Source organism: Pezoporus occidentalis, unplaced genomic scaffold (assembly GCF_034315485.1).
Source record: "Pezoporus occidentalis ecotype Australia unplaced genomic scaffold, CSIRO_AGI_Poc_V1 ctg194, whole genome shotgun sequence".
NCBI lineage: Eukaryota > Metazoa > Chordata > Aves > Psittaciformes > Psittacidae > Pezoporus > Pezoporus occidentalis.
Window position 1 is genome coordinate 1220123 of NW_026913791.1, and position 21686 is coordinate 1241808.

The window sequence follows — 21686 nt, forward strand, 5'->3', positions numbered from 1 at the left end:
CAGTGTGGCTAGAGCAAGAGCACACCCCGTGCAGCACAGATCCTCCAGTTTGGCTGGCTGGAGTAATGAAATCGGGCAGTCTCACCTTCCTAAAGACGTGGCCCTGTGTGACTCTCTACTAGTCATCCCTATTGGGAGGTTGGAGCAGAGTCCTCCAAACTTGTATTTTGCTGTGCAGGGAGGAGCAGCACAGGCCAAGCAGCACTAGTCCTCCTTCAGTCCAGACAGGTCTTCAGACTGCTGCTCCTTTGTGCAGAGAAAGAGTAAAGGGGAGAGGATGTCAGGATAGTGGAGCAGGACCAAAGCAGCTGAGTGCAGAAGCAGGCAGAGATAGGCACAGCTCTCCATCACTATTGGGCAGCACCCATTGAGCCTGTGATGGGGGTGCCAGGAAAGGGGAAGATGAAGCCCAGAGTTAGATGTTAGGTAAGCATGGTGGGGAGGAAACCCAGAAGCAAGTGCAGACAAGTAGAGGTCCCTGCATTTCTGCAAGCTGGAGGGAGGGGCTTTAGCATTGTCATTTGCTCAGCTGTACTGTGGCCAAGACAGCCAACAGGGAAAAGCAGTTTGGTTTCCCCTTCCCTAGCACAACCACACAGTTTTGGAAGCATTGGCGCTGTTGTGTTTCCAGCAGTCTCGCTGTATGCCAGCAGTGTCTCAGCACGCAAGAGAGAGGCCAACGGCAATGACCTGTGAGCCCTCAGAACTCATGCTCAGACCTCAGCCTCCAAATCTTGCAGGCAGTAGCAAGGAGCCGGGGGGGGTCCCTGTTTCTCCAAGGGGGTAACGTCACCCTCCAAGGGAACCTGAGCCGTTAGGAAACAGCCGCTCCTGTGGTGAAAGGAGCCGGGCAATCAATTCATGCTCTTTGCTCTCAAGGCAAGGAATGTGCATGTTAATGCATGCTGAATTATTAACATTTCTCAATCTCAACCTTTGTGGCTCTTGTGTTGCCTGCTCTCCTCCTTCCTCCCCATGGTACCCCCAGTGAGTAGAGAACCAGTCTCCATGCTGTCCTTTCTCCCTGTCCTGTGGGATCCAGGGCATGGCTCAGATTGCGCTGCTCTGCTCACTGCTCTTGGGTTTCACTTCACTTCCCACTTTCTACCGGTAGAACACTCTCTACCAGGAGGCTTGCTAAATAGTGGAGCAGCACAGAGCCCTTACGGTGCCTATTCTTGGGATGAATGACAATGAATCTCATTTTTGACAGTCTGCTGGTTGAACTAAACCTCTGAATTATCCTATTGTTCATTGAAATCATTCTAGTATTCACAGCAATTTTCCCTGTGCTGTCCCTGCAAAGCCTTCAAACCACCTTCTTTGATCTTTATCCAAAAAGAAGTACATAAAAAAATGAAAACTTGCAAATTCTTGTCAAGAAAACTATAATAAAAAAGGAAATTTCATTGCTGCAATAAATGAAGAACAACAAAATTTTCCAGAGCACTTAAGGTAGCATCATGGACTTGCTAGCCCATGTGATTTGACTTGCAAATTAGACAGAAATTCTAAGAATGCTGCTTTTTGAGGCGTTGTACTGATTTAAATTATTACCAGACTCTTATGCTAGAAAAGCAAGCGACTTAAATCACTGGCTTGAGCCTGAGGAATGTGTTGATGGTGCTCTGCAAGCTGCTGTGAGAGCTCTGCCAGCTTTCACTAATGCTAACTGACAGCATCTCCCCTTCTCCCTCCATACTGACTGGGACAAGAAGCTGCCAATTATCCGCTGAGCGGATGGGAGGCTGTCCCTTCCTTTGTACAGGATTGTCCAGGCCAGATCTCTCACCAAAGGCATTGCTCTGATGCCCTCCTACCTCCCATGCTGAGAGCTGACCCTACACATGGCATCCATTTTCAGCAGCTGCAGTGACTTGGGCACCGCTGTTCTCTGGTACAGAGCTACAAGACCATCTTAGCAGTTCTGCGAGTGTACTGATGCAGGGAGGCTGGCTCAGACATGCTGGGTCACCAAAATCCACCACAGAGACCCGTTTAACCACTGTTAAAACGTTTGCCATGTTTGAGAGCTGAGGCCCCCACAGCTTCCTGGCATGTCTCAGGCTGCAGTATACTGGAGGCATGGCCCATGCTGAGGTTGGTGATGCTGCAGCCTGTCCATCCTCCCATACAGTTTGGTCTGCAGGAGAGTTTTCCCTGCCATTCGTCCCTTCTCTAGGCACACGAATGCACCGATCACCTCCGCTTCTCCCCTGGGGGTAAGGACAGGGCACAGCCACTTCTGAAGGGGCTCAGCCCTTCCCTTCAATCCTGCAGAGTGCTGCTGAGAGAGCTGCTTTGAAGTGCATCTCCCCTCTGCTGTCCACGGGGGAGCAAGGGGCAGTCAGCTGCTGGCTTCCCCAGGGAGAGATGGCTGCAGCCACTGCCTCTGCAGGACACATTAAGTGGGACACGGCACTGGTGGGGCTCAGGCTGGCCCCAGGAGCACCCTGAAAGCAATGCTTAACACAGGGGCACAGTGCAGGGTACAGGGGAGTCTGCAGCAGGCTGTGCTGCCTCTGGTCTCACAAGGCTGGGAGTCAAAATCTGTTTGTGCATGCATGTTGGGCTATGACCTTCCTGCATGGCCTCTTGTTCTCCACTCTCTTTGTCTTCCCATGTCCCTGTGCGTGAGTTCCTGTGTCCCTTCCCTCTCCCTGTCCTGCCCTTGCACTGCTTTCTGTCTGGCTCTGTAGTGGCCTCCAGTGCCTGTTTGCCTGGTGCATGTGTGAGTGCTCTGTGCACACCTATGGCTTTATCCTCGAGGTTTGCTCTTTTTTGTTTTAATATGGTATGGGTGGGTTTGGTCCTTGGATGGGAATGGAAATTGAACAGCTTCTACATGGAATAATTCAACACCATGTTCATTGGAAAATGAAACCTGACTCTTAATGGATGGTGCTGGGATGCTTTGGTTGGAAATACACGCCATCATTTAAATCATTGCCATGTCCATCAGGTGAAACTGTATTCTCATGACTGTGTAGCACTTGAGTACACTTTCAGTTCTGTCTCGTTTGGGGAACGCTGCCCCATCAGTCAGGTAACGCCTCACTGGCTATCACTCATGTAGCTATTGATTTGAGATTTAATAATTGATTAAAAGAAATAACCAGCAAGATTTTGGATTTAGACATTCAAAAAAGGAGTAAAAAAAAAAAAGAAAGGCAAGTTATCCTTCCCCTGGCTGGTAAGGAGCTAATGAGCCCTGTTTTGTCACCGAGACGATGTGTAGTACACACACGATGTTGACAGTATTGTCTAATTTATCACAAAGTCTTAGCTCTGTTGTACATGCTAGCGTGGGGGCTTCTGTGTTCAGTCTATTTCTGTGAGCCTGTTGCTTTGGGGATGAGTCATCAAAGAGAGTGCTAGTGGAATTTGATTTGGGGAGAGTGAGCTTGGCAAGCAGAGCTGACACCTCTGCGGCTCACGGGGCTGTTAGCAGCTTTACTGCCTGTGGAGACACCATGGTAGCAGGAGCCAGGCCAGCAGAGCAGTGTCCCTCTCATCCCCCAGCACCCGTGGGGCCGGTTGTGCCTGTGGTGTTCTGTAAGCTGGCACCGCTCTTGCTCCTGCCCCATTTCCACCTGCCCCCAGCACCACGACTGTTGGCTGCTCCACCAGCACTGATGGAGGAACATAATTGGCAGGAAGAGGCTCCTCAGGAGCCGATCAGTCGTGAACCCGGTCACTGCTCTGGGGCTGCCTTTCTGGTGGAGGAGGCTAAAGCAGAGCAGGGCTGCTGGGCGAGACACGTTCGAGCAGTTTCCCTTTTTAACTACAGACTAAAATGAGCTTGCCCAGAGGAGACAAAAGATTTACCGAGCACAGTTGTTTCTGTACCCTTGCTTAAATAGGCCCATAACACTAACCCTGAAGAAGGGGCCTCATTTCTCAGTGTCATTTTCCTGACGGGAATGCATATGGCAGGCAGCTTTAGAGCTTTATTGTAGCTGAGAGTTGCTTACAAATAAGTCTTGAATGAAATACCCAGCAAGGGCTTGATATGAAGAGAAGCTGTGCAATGAAATACAGAGGAATACATCTCCCAAAGTGCTGCCACAAAGGTGGGAAGGGTTCTGCCAGCCCAGCTCTCTTCTGTCAAAATGGATATGATCTCACATCTGTCAGGATTAGTTCCCTCCTGCCCAGCAAGGTGATCTGTTCGGGCCCTGACAATGTCATGCAGCTCTGGTGACTATTTTTTCTGAGCCAAGGTAGAACCTGAGTTACATTTTGAAAGGAATTATATTTTATTTAGCAGTGCACGTGTGCTAATTCCAAAAGAAACCCTTTTGCTGCTCCTGCCCAAACCCTCTGAGGTTTAGGGGACAGGTTGCTTTACTCTAGAGCTAATAAATTGAGCAGGTAATTTTGTTTTGCAGAGCTTCAGTGGGCCCTGCACAGAGAGAGTGTGTGACTGGCATTTGTGCATGCTCTCTAATTAGAGGAATGTAATTTAAATGGAGGAATGTTTCATGTTAGTAATATGATTTCAAAAGGCTGTGTTTGGAGGGAATGGATTGAGCCATCCCTTAATGAGTTCTTCTAATAAGATGCCAGTGGCTAAGGAAGGAGAGCAAAGTGCGTGCAATTTGGCAAAGCAGGGAACAGCTTTTGCACTTAATTTTATCTGTCCCGGGGGATAGACAGGCAAAACTATTGAACCCCCTTCACGTACCACCACAATGCAACTGAGTGCTCTCTGCTGGTTCTGTGACCCTACTAGCTGTCTCCTCCTTGTTTCAGTGCGGCGTGTTGCTCCTCGATTCTCTATCCCTCCGAGCAACCATGAGGTGATGCCTGGGGGGAGCGTGAACCTCACGTGCGTGGCAGTAGGTGCTCCAATGCCCTACGTGAAGTGGATGGCTGGTGTGGAGGAACTGACCAAAGAGGATGAGATGCCCGTCGGTAGGAATGTCCTGGAGCTGAATAACATTGTGCAGTCTGCCAACTACACCTGCGTGGCCATCTCCTCCCTCGGCATGATTGAAGCCACAGCCCAGATCACTGTCAAAGGTAAGCAATTACTCCTTGTGATGCTTCTGATTGGGTTTCAATAGTGTAGCCCTTTGTCAAAGTATCATTGGGTGCAGAAATTGACTGCAGTCTCCTGTGACTTTTCCACCTTGTAAGGGAGGTTCCCAAACTCACAACTTCATTTTTTCCTGCTCACAGTGTAGTATTTGCTTTGGAGGTCATTTCTGCATGTTTCCACATACATGTGGCGCGATGGGAGACAGGCTTATGTCAGACTGGCTCCTTGTTATGCCATGAGGAGACCTCATCAAGCCTGTTCATCCAACAGTTTCTGGCTTGTTCTGTGTATCAGCAGGATCAGCTCAGCACAACAGTAGGCCACAGACTGTCCTGGAGAAGAGGGCTGTGGATGTCTAATCAGAGAGCTGTTTGCACAGAGATGTCCCTTGCAAAAAGGGTGGGACAAGAAGATTCATCTCAGCAGTGTGAAGTGCCTGTGGGCCTCACCAGAATGAGCATTCCCACTCTCCCCTTGCAGGGAAGAGCTGTCTGTGTTCATTTTATAACTGTTGTGTATTCCTCTGTCAATGTTCTCTTTTCTCCCTTACCACTCTGCCTTTTCCCCTTTCTCCATCTTTTGTTGCTGTCATAGAATCATAGAATTGTTAGGGTTGGAAAGGACCTTAAGATCATCTAGTTCCAAACCCCCTGCCATGGGCAGGGACACCTCACACTAAACCGTATCACCCAAGGCCTCGTCCAACCTGGCCTTGAACACTGCCAGGGTTGGAGCATTCACAACCTCCCTGGGCAACCCATTCCAGTGCCTCACCACCCTAACAGGAAAGAATTTCCTTCTTATATCCAACCTAAACTTCCCCTGTTTAAGTTTTAACCCATTACCCCTTGTCCTGTCACTACAGTCTCTAATGAAGAGTCCCTCCCCAGCATCCCTATAGGCCCCCTTCAGATACTGGAAAGCTGCTATGAGGTCTCCACCCAGCCTTCTCTTCTCCAGGCTGAACAGCCCCAACTTTCTCAGCCTGTCTTCATACGGGAGGTGTTCCAGTCCCCTGATCATCCTCGTGGCCCTTCTCTGGACTTGTTCCAACAGTTCCATGTCCTTTTTATGTTGAGGACACCAGAACTGCACACAATACTCCAGGTGAGGTCTCACAAGAGCAGAGTAAAGGGGCAGGATCACCTCCTTTGACCTGCTGGTCACGCTCCTTTTGATGCAGCCCAGGATATGGTTGGCTTTCTGGGCTGCAAGCGCACACTGAAGCTGGCTCATGTTCATTTTCTCGTCAGCCAGCACCCCCAAGTCCTTCTCTGCAGGGCTGCTCTGAATCTCTTCTCTATCCAACCTGTAGCTGTGCCTGGGATTGCTCCAACCCAGCTGTAGGACCTTGCACTTGTCAAGGTTAAACCTCATGAGGTTGGCATCAGCCCACCTCACAAGTGTGTCAGGGTCCCTCTGGATGGCATTCCTTCCCTCCAGGGTATCAACCGAACCACACAGCTTGGTGTCATCGCAAACTTGCTGAGGGCGCACTCAATCCCACTGTCCATGTCAGCGACAAAGATGTTGAACAAGACCAATCCCAACACCGATCCCTGAGGGACACCACTCGTTACTGGTCTCCAGCCGGACATTGAGCCATTGACCACAACTCTTTGTGTGCAGCCATCCAGCCAGTTCTTTATCCACCCAGTGGTCCATCCATCAAATTGATGTCTCTCCAATTTAGAGACAAGGATGTTGTGTGAAACAGTGTCGAACGCTTTACACAAGTCCAGGTAGATGACATCAACTGCTATACCCCTGTCCATCAGTTCTGTAGCCCCACCATAGAAGGCCACCAAATTGGTCAGGCAGGATTTCCCCTTAGTGAAGCCATGCTGGCTGTCACCAAGCACCTTGTTGATTAAGGTATGCTTCCTGCTGCCATTTCACAGGTAGCTTTGCCCCAAAGAGGATGTTATTGCTGATTGCTGACCACATTGCAGCCCATCCAGACAGCTCTGTAGTGGGAGACTGAAGCACGTGCCCTGCCTTTCCCATCTGGGGCCAAGCAGGTCCACACTATCCCTTTCCTCCTGTGCTTAACAGTTGATTTGTAGATCAGGTTTCCACAGATACGTCATCTTCTGAGTCTGTCTGTTCTCTCTGTTCTTGCAGGACCCCTCCTGCTCTATGGCCACCTCTAGCATCGAGTTCCTGCTTGAACAAATCACAGAGATGAGTGTTAGCCCTCTCTAACCTGAAGATTAACAGCAAATTCTCTTTTCCCTGGTGCTGGTCAGAGGATGCTTTTAACCTTAGCTGCACAGTGTTCCTTTTACTCATAGTGTCTGCTTGTCAGTAGCTTTTCCAGCTCCTGTTTTCTTACAGAGCACAGGGGTTGCCTTGGTTATAGTACCTACCCAAGAGTGTATGAAAGAAAAGGGCATGATGAGGAGGAGGTTTGGATGCAGAGGGAGGAGGTGGGACCTGCACCTGGTTGCCCTGACGGTTTCCAGTATTTACCTCTTTGTATCTGGGACAGCTCTGCCTCACTCCCTCTTTGGCTGACATCCCACTGCCACTCCAGGACTGCAGAGGTCCCCAGGACAGAGAGCAGTCTACTCAGCTCCTTTAGCCCATTGCCTTCCTCCTTGTTTCTCTTGTCTGTCTTTTCTGCACCTTCACTCTGCATATAGTACTGCCTCTGACTCTAATTCCTTCATCCAGAGTTGCCTCTCCTGTGCTTGCTGGAAAATAGACAGTTTGCAGGGTTAAACAGGAGAAGTATAATGACACAGAGCTAATTGCAGTGAGTGCATTGAAGGTACAAGACCTATGCCTTGCTCACATACAGGCTGCACACCCATGCATAAACTGGCAAGAGTCAAGCTTCCAAAGGAAAAGGTGGATGAGTGTCATCTGTCCTTGAAAGCTTGAGAGAGGCTGCTAGGATGTGTGTTATGTCAGGCTGTAATATTGGGCAGGATATTTGACTTCCCTGAGTCATCCTTGGGTAGATGTGTGGTGTCTGGCTGTGGGTGACATGCCCTTTCCTCCCGTGCCAGTTCAGTCCTCACCGATCTTTGTGTTCCATGTTGCAGTAGCACTGGAAAAAGCATCTTCCTCAGCACTCCTGTGCTGTAGAGATTGCCCTCAGATGAACCATGTGGAAACTGGAGACCTGTTGGCTTTGCCAAAGAATTAAATACTTGAGGATCTTAATTTGGGCTGAGCATTTTTCCTAGTTCCTCGTCAAGCACAGCTGCATTACAAGTCACTAATGACTTTAGAGTGGTTCGTAGGAGTTTTAAGCTTACTGTAGACTTTCAGTCATTGTCTTAAAGTATTTGTGTACTCTGCAAATCTCTCTCACTCACTCCTTCTCTTTCTTCGTTGTCTTGGTAAAATGGCAAATCCGGAAATGTTTGCTTGTGGTAGTTGTGTTCTCATTAACACTTCAGAGATGTCAGTGTCATGGAGTACTTGTGTAACAGTTTATTGTCTGGTTGCAGTTTGACACACCACCCAGTGAAATAGTGGATGTGAAAGTTGGTAATTTCTCTGGCTGTATCCCTCCTGCATGTGTTGTAATACTTACAAGACATTCCCCCATCAACCCATCTAACAGCACTGTCCATGAATTCCTTATGGCCTAAGATGCTGTCTCTGTGGAAGTAGGAGCATAGCTGCAGATTATCTGTGGTGCTCTGATTGCTTTACTGTATCCCTTGTAAATCAGCTGTACACCTGGCTTCTGGGGCTAGCCCAGCCCAGCAAGTACCTTCCCACTGCCAGCTGAACCCCCATGACAGAAACATTCCTGCATCCCCGTTGAATTACCTTTATTTAGCCTGCTGCTGGTAAGTGCGTCAAGCACATCTAATAACATGATTGCTCTGTTTATCCTTCCATTAAGAACCACTTCAAGCAATATATGGTAATATAAAAATGCATGTTGTAGAGTATGAAATGATTTCTGCCTTTTAAAGAAGAATGTTAATGGGAGGTGGCAGCTCCATTTTTATCCCCGTGCACATTGCAGGGTTTGAGCTGACTGAATTATTTAAATCACACCTCTTTGCCTTCCAATTGCAGCACTGCCAAAACCTCCAACAGAGCCATTAGTGACTGAAACAACAGCTACCAGCGTGACCCTCACCTGGGATTCAGGCAACTCTGACCCCATTTCATATTACGTCATCCAGTACAAGCCCAAATCTTTGGAGAGTCAGTTCCAGGAGGTGGATGGTGTGGCAACAACCCGCTATAGCATAGGTGGGCTCAGCCCTTTCTCGGAGTATGAGTTTCGGGTCATCGCAGTCAATAACATTGGCAGGGGTCCCCCCAGTGAGCTGGTCGAGGCCCGGACAGGAGAGCAAGCTCCTTCAAGTCCACCCCTCAAAGTCCAGGCACGGATGCTGAGCGCCAGCACCATGCTGGTCCAGTGGGAGCAGCCAGAGGAGCCAAATGGACAAATCCGAGGGTACCGTGTTTACTATACCACTGACCCACATCTGCCTTTGAGCATGTGGCAGAAACACAACACTGATGACAGTCACCTTACCACCGTTGGGAGCCTCATCACGGGGACCACGTACAGCATCCGTGTCCTGGCCTTTACTTCAGTGGGTGACGGACCCCCCTCGGACATCATCCAGGTCAAAACGCAGCAAGGGGGTACGTATGGAGTGAGGTGCCACAGCTCCGCGTGCACCTCAGTGGTGTGCTGCTCGGCTGTGTGTCTGATCTATACCAGGCATCACAACTGCACTTAATGATCAACCAGTTGCATGTCAGAGTGGCAGTCCCACCCCACAGCTATCAGATTTAAGCCGTCAGCTTGTCCTGGGTAGTTGGTGTCAATCTCTGCAAGTAACGCAGCCTGCAGTTTTGTCTGAGATGCAGTGGCTAAAAATGTGACACACGGTCCTGGGCATGGACGTCGGCACCTGTGTGACTGTGCTGAACCTTTCTGGGGTCTCAGTATGCGTGTGGAAGGAAGGAGCGGGGATGCAGACAGGGGCTGGAAGTGAGCACGATTCCCATAGCCACCCTCCTGGGTCCCAAAGGTGCTTGTTTTTTGCCTGCATTCTTCCAGGAGCACAATATGGGGGAAAGGGAGGAAGGGAGAATCCAGAAAGAAAGAAAGAGGGTCCTTGCAAGGTGAAACACAAGCTCTGCAAAGCCATGCTACTCCTTTGCCTGCATATGCCTCCCGGCACTAACCATGTGTTTGGTCCCCAGTTCCTGCCCAGCCAGCTGACTTCCAGGCAGAAGCAGAGTCTGATACCCGCATCCTGTTGACGTGGCTGCCTGCTTCTCAGGAACGCATTACCAAATACGAGCTGCTGTACTGGGAAGGGGAGGATGGCACCCAGGTGAGGATCCTGCCTCTTCATCAGCAGCACTTGGGGCCGGATATACCAGTTCAGCAGCTTGGGAAAGGTGTCTGCTTGAGCTGGGGTGACAACAGGACCATTTCTTCTCTGCGTTTCTTCTGTCTCAGGGGTGTGTATAGGAATATGGCAGTCTCCGGCTTCTGTGTAAGTGACCTCAGCAGTGCTTGTTGATGCCTAACAAAGTAACTAGTGACTGGTTTGGGACTAAAAAGACTCCAGAATACCATGACACCATCCCTGAGGCATCCTTACTGCTGGTGCCTTTAAAGACAGTAGGGCTTCTAGGTGGGTCTGAAATGGCTTCCAATATGTGTCTGCAGCTCCAGGACTGGTTACACTTAAGGAACAGGTTGAGGGTGACCTAGAGAGAGCCCTTCCACATTTACTGCCAGGTCCCTAAAGGAAGTCCAGCTCTAAATATATGAAAAGCAGTGCTGGCTTCAGGGCAGCACAGTGAGAGCTGTGCAGAGGCAGCTTCACGATGTCCCATAGTCCTCTTCTCCTCCTGTATTCATAGTGGCATGACAGCTGCCAGAAGTCAGTGCCCTCCAGGTGAAGTGACAGCAAAACAAGTCCTTTAGTGGCGCTGTTTAGGTGCATTAGCAATCCCAACTGCTTTAGGGCTTTACTTTGTTTCACAGGCAGGCATTGTCTGTTGGGAGAAAACAAACTCGTGTCCTGTGCCTCTCACGTGAATTACAAAACTAGTCCCAGCATTCCCACAAAGACAGTGATAGACAGTGCAGACTGGACACGAGTGTAGCCTGGCTGTCGGAGAGGTCTGCCAGGGTCCTTGTATCACTCCCAAGAAGTTCTATACCTTGGATGTCCTGCAGAACTGCAACAGGTTTGACAGCGTGACTGTGACTTTCTGTGGGGCCAGAATGGGTGATGGAGCTGCCTATTCCCTTGGCATGGAGAGCTGAGCACCAGCTTTTCTAGATTTTCCGACTACACCAAATAATCTGTGTTTCCTTTTATTTGACAGCAAAAGGTGGAGTTTGACCCAACATCCTCATATGCCGTGGAAGGTCTCAAACCAGACACACTGTATAAGTTCCGTCTGGGTGCCCGCTCAGAGCTGGGGGTAGGAGTCTACACCCCAATGATCGAAGCCAGAACTGCCCAATCCAGTAAGTGTCTGATACTATGCACTGCTGAAGACAAAGCAAAAGCAGTCCAGTTTCCATTGCCTGGGCATGGAGTAGCCCAGTACCTCTGCCCTTGTGGGTCTTCAGGGATGCCAGCATGCAGTTTGCTGAAGGGTGTAATGGGGAAAGTCACCTGGGGTTTTGGATCAGGGCTCTTTGGCAGAGGGGGTGCACCCAAGTGGTAAGTTCTTTCTTCATGTCTCTTTGATCATGCTGTTTTTCCCTTAGGATAGATTCATAAAAACTAATGGAGGAGTGAAACAGGCTGGGAAATTGCTTTGGAGAGCTTGATTTGAGTGGGTTTGTGTATCTCTATGAATTTACTGCCATGCAGACAAGCTGTCTGGGCAGGCAGTATATGAGTGTTTGGCTGTATATGTGACTGTCCCCAAACCACTGGATTTTCATCCCTTCACTTCCCATTCCAGCTGCCTTCCTTCCTCCGGAGTTCATCTCTGGTCCATACACTTGATTGATAGCAGGATGAGGCATTCTTTAAGGCCAGATGAGTTTGTGGCTCTCAGGCAACTGGAGGAGTCAAAGTTTGGCAAAGTGGCTGTTTGCCTGGGTTGTATGAGCAAGTAAGGGTGCTGCTTCTGGGACTGCAGCACTAGGGGAAACCAGAACAAGCTGCAGCTGATCTAATAGAGAGGCTAGATAATGAGGTGACCCAGGCAATATCACTTTCATCCCCGCTCTGCCCCATGTGATCACAGAGCAGGAGTTTGCATTGCTCTGACTGGCAGCTCAAAGTGCTGTGCATAAGCAGATTAGGGCTATCAAAGGGCCCTGCGATAAGCTCGTTTTCACTAACGATTTTTGGGCTCGCCATTATGCAAAGAGCATTAAAAGGGGGGGGAAAGACATTTCTGTTAGCACCGTCTGTCTGGGATTTACTAGCTATGTGGGGTGAGCAGTTGGCAAAGGCAGCCAGCCTTCCCTGCAGGGAGGGCACCAGCATGCACAGCAGCTGAGAGCCTGAGATGGCCATTAGAAAGGGAGCTCAGGCAGGAAAGAGCAGCTCTGCTCACTACTGGAGTGACCTTTTCTTTGAGGAAAACTCAGCTTCATTAGCATATCAGTCGCAGGGATTCCTCCACCTCGTTAAGTGAGCTAATGGTGGCTTAGTGCCACAGGATAGGCAGGTATGAGAATGGAGAAAGGTTCAGATCATGCAGTTATAAATATTTGAACACTGAGAACAAATTCCAAGTGTGGGGATTTGTATACCTATTTCAGATAGCTTTTGTATTGATAGGCAGAGGTTGAAGCAACTCTCCTGCCACTTAAATTAATTCCATCAGTGGATGCTCTTATCCTTGAACATACTTAATCAGAGACGGCTCCATGCATAAATGAGTCCTTCAGAGTCTCACAACAGTCCAAGTAAGCGAAACCTCTGCTTTGTGGACTCTTTAAGGCGGACATCTTCCCATGACCTTTTCCACATGCTGTCTGCTCACAGGGGATCTCATACTGGTCTGTTTTTCAGGTTTTTGCTTCACTGGCTGGTGGAGCAGTAGCTGTCTGGTTCTGGCATCTCTTTAGTAAGAGAAGTATGCACAGGATAGAAGAGGTTTGGCCACAGGAATAACTTTGCTTGAGCAGCGAAACCCTCCTTACACTGAGGGACCTACGAGTTCTTTTGATTTATCCAAGAAGTGACTAGGTCTTGGTTTACAGGCCCCTAATTGAGAATATTTCTGGTGACAAACTGTTGGATGAACAGTCCCAGTGCAGATTGAATTCTTGGGTACTGAGGGTCTCAAAGTCAAGTAGGCCTTTCAGAAAGCTCTGCTTAAGCTCAGCAGTTGTGTGCACAACTTCCAGGCAGAAATTCTTTGATCTTCACATAGCATCAGATGGTTTGATTGGTCCCCTATGGCTTTAGGATTTGCTAATCTAGAAAGAGTGTTGCTTCCAGTTTCAAACTGGTCTCCTTCCTGCACTCTTCCATCTGGTAGCCCTGAGAAAGGCTGTTAGATCTTGGAGGTTGACATGTTGAGGTGGGACACAAACTGCAGGAGCAGTCAGGCTCCTGCTTTCCAAATAGCCTGTCTTCAGGCTTTATTCCTGGCCCTAACAAACCAGTCACCGTAAGGTAGGAGGCACATCATCACTAGTGAGTCGCTAATGAGCTGGAGAAGGACATCTGCATTGCTGCTGCTGGGCTTTTCTTGTGGCATCCCTGCTCAGGAGTGATAGGGGTGCTTTTCCAGGAAGGCCAGATGGATGCAGTGCCCCTTTGCACCCTTCAAGCAGCACAGCTCAGACCCCATCTTCTGAGAAGCCTCTGGGCTGTCTTTCCTGCTAAGCTGCTTACTTAGTTGTTGGGCACCCTGCAAAGCATACAAGCAGTGCTGCTTTGCGGGCCTGAGGAGCATGGGGGAGTTTTCCAAGAGCCTGCACTGCCTCAGGCAAGCAGTGTGATACAGGAGAAGAGCCCATAAAGCCTCAGCATTAAAATGCTATTCTCGCTTAAAATACAAAGGTGGGTCTTGAGGCTGCCTTTTCCCTAGCGTACAGAGTAGGTGGGCTGGGTGGGTGCACAGGGCTGCTGTGGACCAGCAGGGGAGGCTGGTGTGAGTAGCCTGGGGGCAGCAGAGGTTTGTAGTGTGGGTACCTCTACGTGTGTGGGTGCATGCTGCCACCCAGTCTGCTGGCCCCAGGAGGGACAGTCCCACTCCTTATGCATTTTAAGTTGATCCTGATCATGTTACCAAGTTTTATTTTGTTTTCTTTACATGTTAATCTGAGTTTTTTGCCTTGCACGTCATGTTTATAACTCTTACCCAGTCAACTTTTTACCTGCCCACCCTGCCAGCCATAGCTGCCTTTGGAGAAGTTCACTGCTGCATCCTAAGTGATGCTGTGGAGCAACAAAGCCAGAGCATATCTCTTCCGTGAATGGGCTCTCTGCAGACCATGGCAAAGGAAAGGCTTGCCAAGCTCCTTATGTCTCATCTGTCCCTTCTGACCAGTTGCTTTGTCTCAGCCCTCTCTGAGCTCACTCTTGGTGTTGCTTTGGTGTTACGTCTTCCTACTCTCTTCTCTGCCACTTCTCTGCTGATTAACCAAAAAGACTGTGAGGATTAATTTTCTACCCTTGCTCCCTTCCTGTATACCAGATGGCAGAGCAGGATCAGCCTTCCCTCACATAAGCGACTGTTTGCTTCCCTTCCACGCACTGCTTTGACTTCTCTTTCCCATAGCAGCAGTCTGATTCTGCTCAGGCATCATCTCTTCCAGATCCATCACTGCCCACTCTCCCTCCATCTTCTCTCTCTCCAGACACCTCAGTGCAGGCGTCAGAGATGGGCCCTCCTCCCTGAGCACTGAAGTGGGCACAAAGAGTTACAGGCAGCCTGTGAATGTCTCTGCAAGCAAATGGGCCTCGTGTTCTACAAACAGAGGTCACCAGTGGCATTGGGAAGTGCTGCTCTCCCCAGCTTTCCAAAATCTTTTCCCACTACCAACCTGTGCCCAACAAAGCCAAGGCACAATTGTTGGGTGCTTTAATTATCTGAGGTCCCTGCTGCTGTCTGGGTAATGCAGGTTGTGTTTGCCTTTGTGCAGGCAGTGAGGGTGGCAGGCTTGTCACTGTGCCCTAGGAAGGCTGGCTCTGGTGCACTGATGGCTTCAAGGACTGCAGCATGAGGAAGGGCACCAGTGTTTTTTCAGCCTTTTTTAGGTTTCTGGGTGCAGTGAAGAATGGAAGCAGCCTTTCATCTGCCATAGCAAAGCAAGATACCTTGTACCAGCCTTATTGCAAGCCAGAAGCTTGCTAACCTTAAAGCAATTGTGTGTGCTATTTTTTGTGAGAGTGCCCTGCTCTCTCTGCTTAGGGCTCTTCTCTTCTGTGCAAGCACCTGGGATTGCACCCATCTCCCGTGTGCCTTCCCTGAACAGGTGGGGGTCCCTTCCTTCTTCATTCTTTCCACCCTTGCCTTCTTTGCAAGCATGCTGTCTGCAGCATTGCTGGGCAGTGAGGCCAAAGGAGAGGAGCCTGCTGCTGCTGTGGGAGGGCTCCCATGTTGCTGGGGCCCTGTTACAACAGGACAGCAGTTCTGCAAGGCTGGAGAAGAGAATGAACCAGGCAATTGTCTAGAGATGCTCTGCTTTGTTCAGGTTGTCTCTTCTTTCCTGATCCCTCTTTTCACCCACCAGAGTTGTTTTGCTGCTGTTCCCCAGCAATGCTGTGTGGCAGCCAACTGCTTCTCATCCTGAAGCATCCACTGCCCACTTCCCATTCCTCTCCCTGTGGCCACTTAACACTGCTGGGGCTTAGTAATTAATGCAAACTGCAGATGGTTTTTTTGCTTGTGAGGGGACAAAACCTGCCTGCTTTCCCCTGTACAGCTCCATAGGCCAGGAAGCTCCTGAGGCAGGTAACCAGTTTGACAGGCATGAAGCAGTTGGTCCCAGACACTAGGCACGTGTGCAAAGCAGCACAACCATGTTATCTCCTGTTTCCACGTGGTGCCTGGGTCAGGATGCTGCTCACAGATGATGGTTGTGATTCCAAACCCTGCCTGGACACACTCCAGGCAGCCTCAGTCACCTACTTTCCCTACCTTCTTTTGTTTCCTTCACTTGACTAGGAGCAGGTTTTTCAAGCCTTCATACAATCTGGTGTGTGAGCTTCCCTTCTGCCACTCTTGCGTTCTATAGCTTCCTACCTCTTCTGGTTTCCATCTGCTTCAGATCTTCACTGAAAGCATCTTTCTTCTCCCTACCAGTCTCTCTCTCATGATCTTTCCCTTACTGCCATTTGTTGTGTTTGGTAAAGTGAGTGTCCAGAACTGCTTTGGGAAGAGGTGTTCTCTGATGCAGAACAGCGCTCCTGTCCCCATGCTGTTCATCAGGCTTTCAAATACAAATTGCCCCTAGTGCCATCTTTGATCTGCAAGGCAGGCAGGCAGTTGTCCAGGAAGCTGCTGGCTGAATGTCCATGTGCATGTTCAGTGTTCCATTGGCTGGGTAAAAGTTCCCTGTGCATTTTTGTTTGTCCTTCCACTCATTTCCCTTCATCTCCCCACTTCATTTATTTATCCCCAGCCCCCTCCGCCCCACCCCAAGATGTCGAGTGTGTAAGCACCAGCTCCACTACCATCCGGGTAAGTTGGGTGCCACCGCCTGCCCAGAGCCGCAATGGGGTCATCACCCAGTACTCCATTGCCTACCAGGCAGTGGAAGGAGATGACAACACCAAGCATGTGGTGGATGGCATTGGACGGGAGCACTCCAGCTGGGAGATCAAGGACCTGGAGAAATGGACCGAGTACAAGGTGTGGGTAAGGGCTCACACCGATGTGGGGCCAGGACCGGAGAGCATCCCCGTGCACGTGCGCACTGATGAGGATGGTAGGTGTTAACTGAACAGCTACTTCAGCTACCGCATTGGGGTAACCAGGACTCTCCTAGCTGAGCTGCTGGAAAACGGCGGAAAGGGAGTGGGGATATTGGCCTTGGGAGTGCTTTTCAAACAGGACTGGAGGCTGTTGGAGCAGTTCCTTAGTCAGCTGCTCCAAGGAGTGAGTCTCCTTGGTTGCCCTGGAGTGGGGTAGGGGAATTGCTCTGCTGGCCCTTGCTTTGATATGATATGGTTGCCTCCAGGCTGTGGGTCAGATCTCCTGGTGTGGTCCCACAAGGGTCCTGTGTGAGTTAGCAGTGCTTCCTGCACAAATGAGGAGGCAGTACACTGCTTTCCCATTTGGCTTTCTAGTGTTTGGTGGTGGAGGTTTTCCATTTTACTGAAGGTAATGTGATTTTTCTCAGCCAAAGGCTTCTCTCACATTGTGAGATCGGGACTTAAAGTTTACTTGTTGACCTGAAATCCAGCAAACTAAAGAGGGCAAAAGAAATCCATCTGAAACTTGCAGATACCACAGGAAAGCTGCTTCCTGCCCCAGCTTCCAGGCAAGCCACAGATTATATAAATCTGCTCTTCCGCTCGAGAGTCAGAATATCACATGGACAGAACACTTTACTGGATACGACAGCTTTAAAGAGAAATTGCTTTGTATTAGCAGGGCTGTCAGTTATGTCATCGTGACTTAAGCCAATTCCTTTGAAAGTGTCAGAGCTCAGGGTGACAGTATGAGCTTCCATGGCTTCATACTGACCCCAGAAGCTGCAGGTTTAATGGGAGAAGAAAGAGATGCAGCATGCAGGCAAAGAAGGGATCATCTCTGCATTGCTCAGTCAGCATAGCAAATTGAAACCAGGCACGTTACAGTTTCCCTAAATGGGCTGCCAGTGTCCCCCATGTCTCCGTGGCTCTGGAAGCAGTGTCTGGGAATGCTTGCTGCCTGCATTCCTAAGCTGGCAAACACGTCTGTGTGTGTCCTGCTGCCTCTATTGTTTGCTTCAGTTCTCATTCAGCAGAGTTGTAGCCCAGGGGAAGCTGCTACCCCAGAAATGTCGCAGCAAGCACTCTCACTTGGTTTTTGGGCACCATGGTTGGACATTCCAGCTTAGCTGTCAGGAGTGATTTCATATCCCTCTGACATGGTGATGTTTGGTAGATAGCCATGATGAAGGAAAGGAAAATGCTAAACTGCTAAATGCTGAATCTGAAAACAAATCGAACTTTGCCTGTTTGGGTCTCAGACACAGCACATATTCCCATAATGGGGTAAGATAGTGTTCTTCACTGTGGTGTGCTCACACTCGCATCTCTTCGTGTCCCTGCAACATCTCCATATCTCCTGCCGAGGCCTCCCACCTTCACTTGCCAGCAGAGCTTGACAAGCAGCTTCTGCCTGGTTCTCAGGGAGGATCTTGTTTTTCACTTGGACTCCCAACTGTGTGTGTGGGCAGGTGTCATGCTAGGGCAGGAGAGCCCTGTGGCTTGTGCAAGGTCACTGCGCTAAGTGAATTGCGGATTACAGTGTAGGCTGCTCCAGCCAGAAGGAGGTAACTATTCAAGCGCAGCCCCCTTCATTCCCATACATTGAGCTGGCCTCATGGTGCTAAAGTGCTCCGTTCCTCCTTTCTCTATTTTATTTAATTATCTACAATTAAGAAGGACATCTGGGGAAAATAATGAATTGCCCTGCAGCTTAAAAACTGTGCTTACCTGCTGGGTAGCTGTTTCTTCCCATCTAGTTGGTTGAAATAGCAATCCTCATTATGTCTGCTTGTCAGCTATCCATCCCTAATTATATAGTACTGATTGTTTCTTGCTGTGCTGAGAATTGGGGCATACAGGGTTCCAAACCCCTGGATTTTCCAGGGCAGTGGAAGGTGGAAAGGGTGCTGCAGTGGAGGTGCTAGAATGGAGCCCAGATCCTTCACTTGAGTACAGGGCACTTGAGTAGCAGCAGTGTGTTCTGCAGGGTATGCACACCTCTGTTCCCAGCTGCTTCAGCCGGAAGGAGCTTTCCAGGAGCAACTGAGAAGCTCATTTTTTAGCATTGACATTTTTGTCACAGTCAATGCAAGAGCAAAAAGTAATAAGGAGGTAATTTTTCCAAATGGTAAATAGGGTATAAATACATTTTTAAACGGGCCTCACCTTGCAAGAAAATTGATATTTTGTGTGCAATGTAATTTTTCATTTTATTATCAAAAAGCATTCAGCTAGCCGTGCATGAAATACAGTCCCCAGAGCTGTCACAATTCCCACAGGCCCCTTTATCTGACTGAGTTCAGTGACTGCTGTCTCTGAGCTCTGGGTTATTGTTTTAGGATGGTGCTTTTCCCCCTCATTAACCTGTTGCTGTCACAGGAGAAGAGCACGTGTGCACTTTGGCTGCTGGCAGGTAGCAGGGCTCCCCACAAGGCAGGCTCAGCACCCAGTTGCTTTACCTGGGGGCTGTTGGACTGTGTTTAGATATATGCAGAGGGATCTGAGAGGAGATGTTGTGACAGGCAGGATGCAAAGAAGGCTTCAAAGCCCCTGCCTCTGCTGCCGGGCACCCTGAGCTGTGGGTGGTTGCAATATTCCTTATATTCTGCGATATTCTTGTATTCTTCCTTGATCCCTTATTGCTGTAGACAAGAGAGGGATAGATGGACCTTGGGTCTGACCCAGCACAGTGGCTTTTAGAGGTGCTTCTGCATGTCACAGTCGCACTCCTTCCTACTGAGAGTAGCAAAAGTGCTTGGCTGCTGGGAAAGGGTTGGGGGTATGGCCACACTGGAAAACTGCAGAATGATCTCCTGGGCAGGTACGGGCACTTGTGCCAACAGCTGTCATTCTACTGAGGTGAAGGGAAGGTAGAGGAGTGAGAGATGATTGACAATGGTTGTGTCGTATCTGCTAACTGTTTATCCTGTGTGTGTTACAGTGCCCAGTGCCCCACCTCGAAAGGTGGAGGTAGAGTCTGTGAATTCGACTGCCATCCGGGTGAGCTGGAAGCTACCCATCTCCAACAAGCAGCACGGGCAAATCCGCGGGTACCAGGTTACATACGTGAAGCTGGAAAACAATGAGCCCCGAGGGCAGCCAGTGATCAAGGACGTCATGCTGTCGGAAGCACAGGTACAGTATGGGGACCACAGGCTGGTGGGCATGGCACCTTTTTTCTCTGCAGAGGGCTGGGCTGTCTGGATCCGAGTATTTCTTGGCCTCCTCTTGAGGCCAGGCATGAGATTCAGCTCTGCCTGAGCAAGGCAAACAGTTTATCCCTAAACCGTGGCTTACAAATAGGTAAAATGTTCAATCAGGAAAGGATTGCTGTAGGAAAGATGATGTATTGAATGATGTTTCTCCCTTACCCTTTCTGACATGTAATTCTCTCTACCTGCCACGTCCTGTGCAGATTTCAGCTGCAGCAAATTGTGTTTTGCCAGTGAGGTTATAAACCATCAGAGTTTTAAGGCCTTAAGTCTGTTTCTTTTGTGCTTACTATGTTCAGGGCAAAGTTTCTCCCTCTTTGCAGTGCTACCTGCTTTTTTCACACAGGGATGGCTCTGTGCCATTGGGTGGGCGCAGCATGGTAGGCAGGGCAGCCCTCCTGTGGCTCAGCAAAGCCTCCCTTTCCTTCTGCTTTTGCAAGGCAGGGACTTGAACCTTGCATTGCCTCTTGAAACCAAAGTGTAGGTGAAACCAACTGAGTCTAGGAAAGGCCGATGGGGTGGCAGGGGAGAATTGAGCTGCAGGCCCATATCGCCCTGCCCTCTGACTTTGCCCTCTGCAAACCCCATATAACAATCTGCTCATAATTATGTGATGTCCTGGATACCTCACTGGCTGTGTGCTGAAGCCCTGCTCCTTCATAGTGCTCCAGGCATAGATACGCACTCTGCTCAGCCCAGCAATGTGTAGTTGCTTCTTTCCCAGGGTCTGGGGAAGTTCTTGGTCTGTTGTGAAATACAGCTCTTCTTTGGAGCAAGGGTCCTTCGTCATGGATGACCCAAGCTGTTCTGTACAAAGATAATCGTATAAATGAAGTACAGGATCTGCTGCTGTTGGAAGCGACGAGTAATCGATTCAGAGCTGGCTTGCCTGAATGATGCCCAATATAAATACTAGAGAGCTGCAACGATTAATTGATCTCTGGCCTGAATGCAGCTGTGAATCATTTATATGTTTGTCAGTAGGGAGTGCAGTGCACAGAGGCAGCTTTACTCCCCATTCATATTCTGAAGGGTAAAACTCAGAAGTAATGTGGAAGGGAAAAACTTTGAAGAGAGAAAATGTTTTGAGGGTCCTTGCAGTGTTGTCTGGGGCATGTCTCTGTTAATGCTTCAAATGCTGCTTTATTTTAATCATTAGAAAAGCATCTTACTGTGCTTTACTTATTCCAGGAGGATATAAACTTCTGTGTTGTTTGACCAATTGATGCTGTGTTGTTCAGCTGGAGTTTGGAGTTAATGGGCTGGTCCCAAGCATCAGTGGGCGAACTTGGCAATGTTGTTCTTGTTTGTGTTTTCAAACATTTCATGCTTGCCCAGCCAGTTCTGCTTTCACTCCTTACTCATACATTTCAGAAAGAGAAACCCCATGTTAATGTGCAGGAATGAGGATTCCAGTGCCAGAAACTTTCCAAGGAGTGCTGGATTTTGCATTATTTTGAATGTGTGCATCGAGGAGGCAAGTTGTTTGAAGCTTCCTGGCATGTCAGACCACTTACCAGTCTTTCGTATTCGGTGAATTTATGTGGGAAAGTTCTCGAGTGCTGTGACTATGGTTTT

General features: G+C 49.3%; 1 protein-coding gene across 14 annotated transcripts in view; it reads left to right on the forward strand.

Moving 5' to 3' along the window:
- The window catches only part of PTPRF (protein tyrosine phosphatase receptor type F), a 400395-nt gene that overhangs the window by 318110 nt on the left and 60599 nt on the right, over positions 1-21686 (forward strand). For 9 of the 14 annotated variants that reach the window (XM_062617270.1, XM_062617271.1, XM_062617275.1 and 6 more), the window contains 6 exons: positions 4756-5025; positions 9089-9670; positions 10238-10371; positions 11381-11525; positions 16602-16907; positions 19838-20031. In XM_062617270.1, coding sequence (XP_062473254.1) covers positions 4756-5025; positions 9089-9670; positions 10238-10371; positions 11381-11525; positions 16602-16907; positions 19838-20031 — 1631 coding nt within the window. The remainder of the gene's footprint in view (positions 1-4755; positions 5026-9088; positions 9671-10237; positions 10372-11380; positions 11526-16601; positions 16908-19837; positions 20032-21686) is intronic. The other 5 variants (XM_062617279.1, XM_062617282.1, XM_062617283.1 and 2 more) reach the window with 1 other exon arrangement.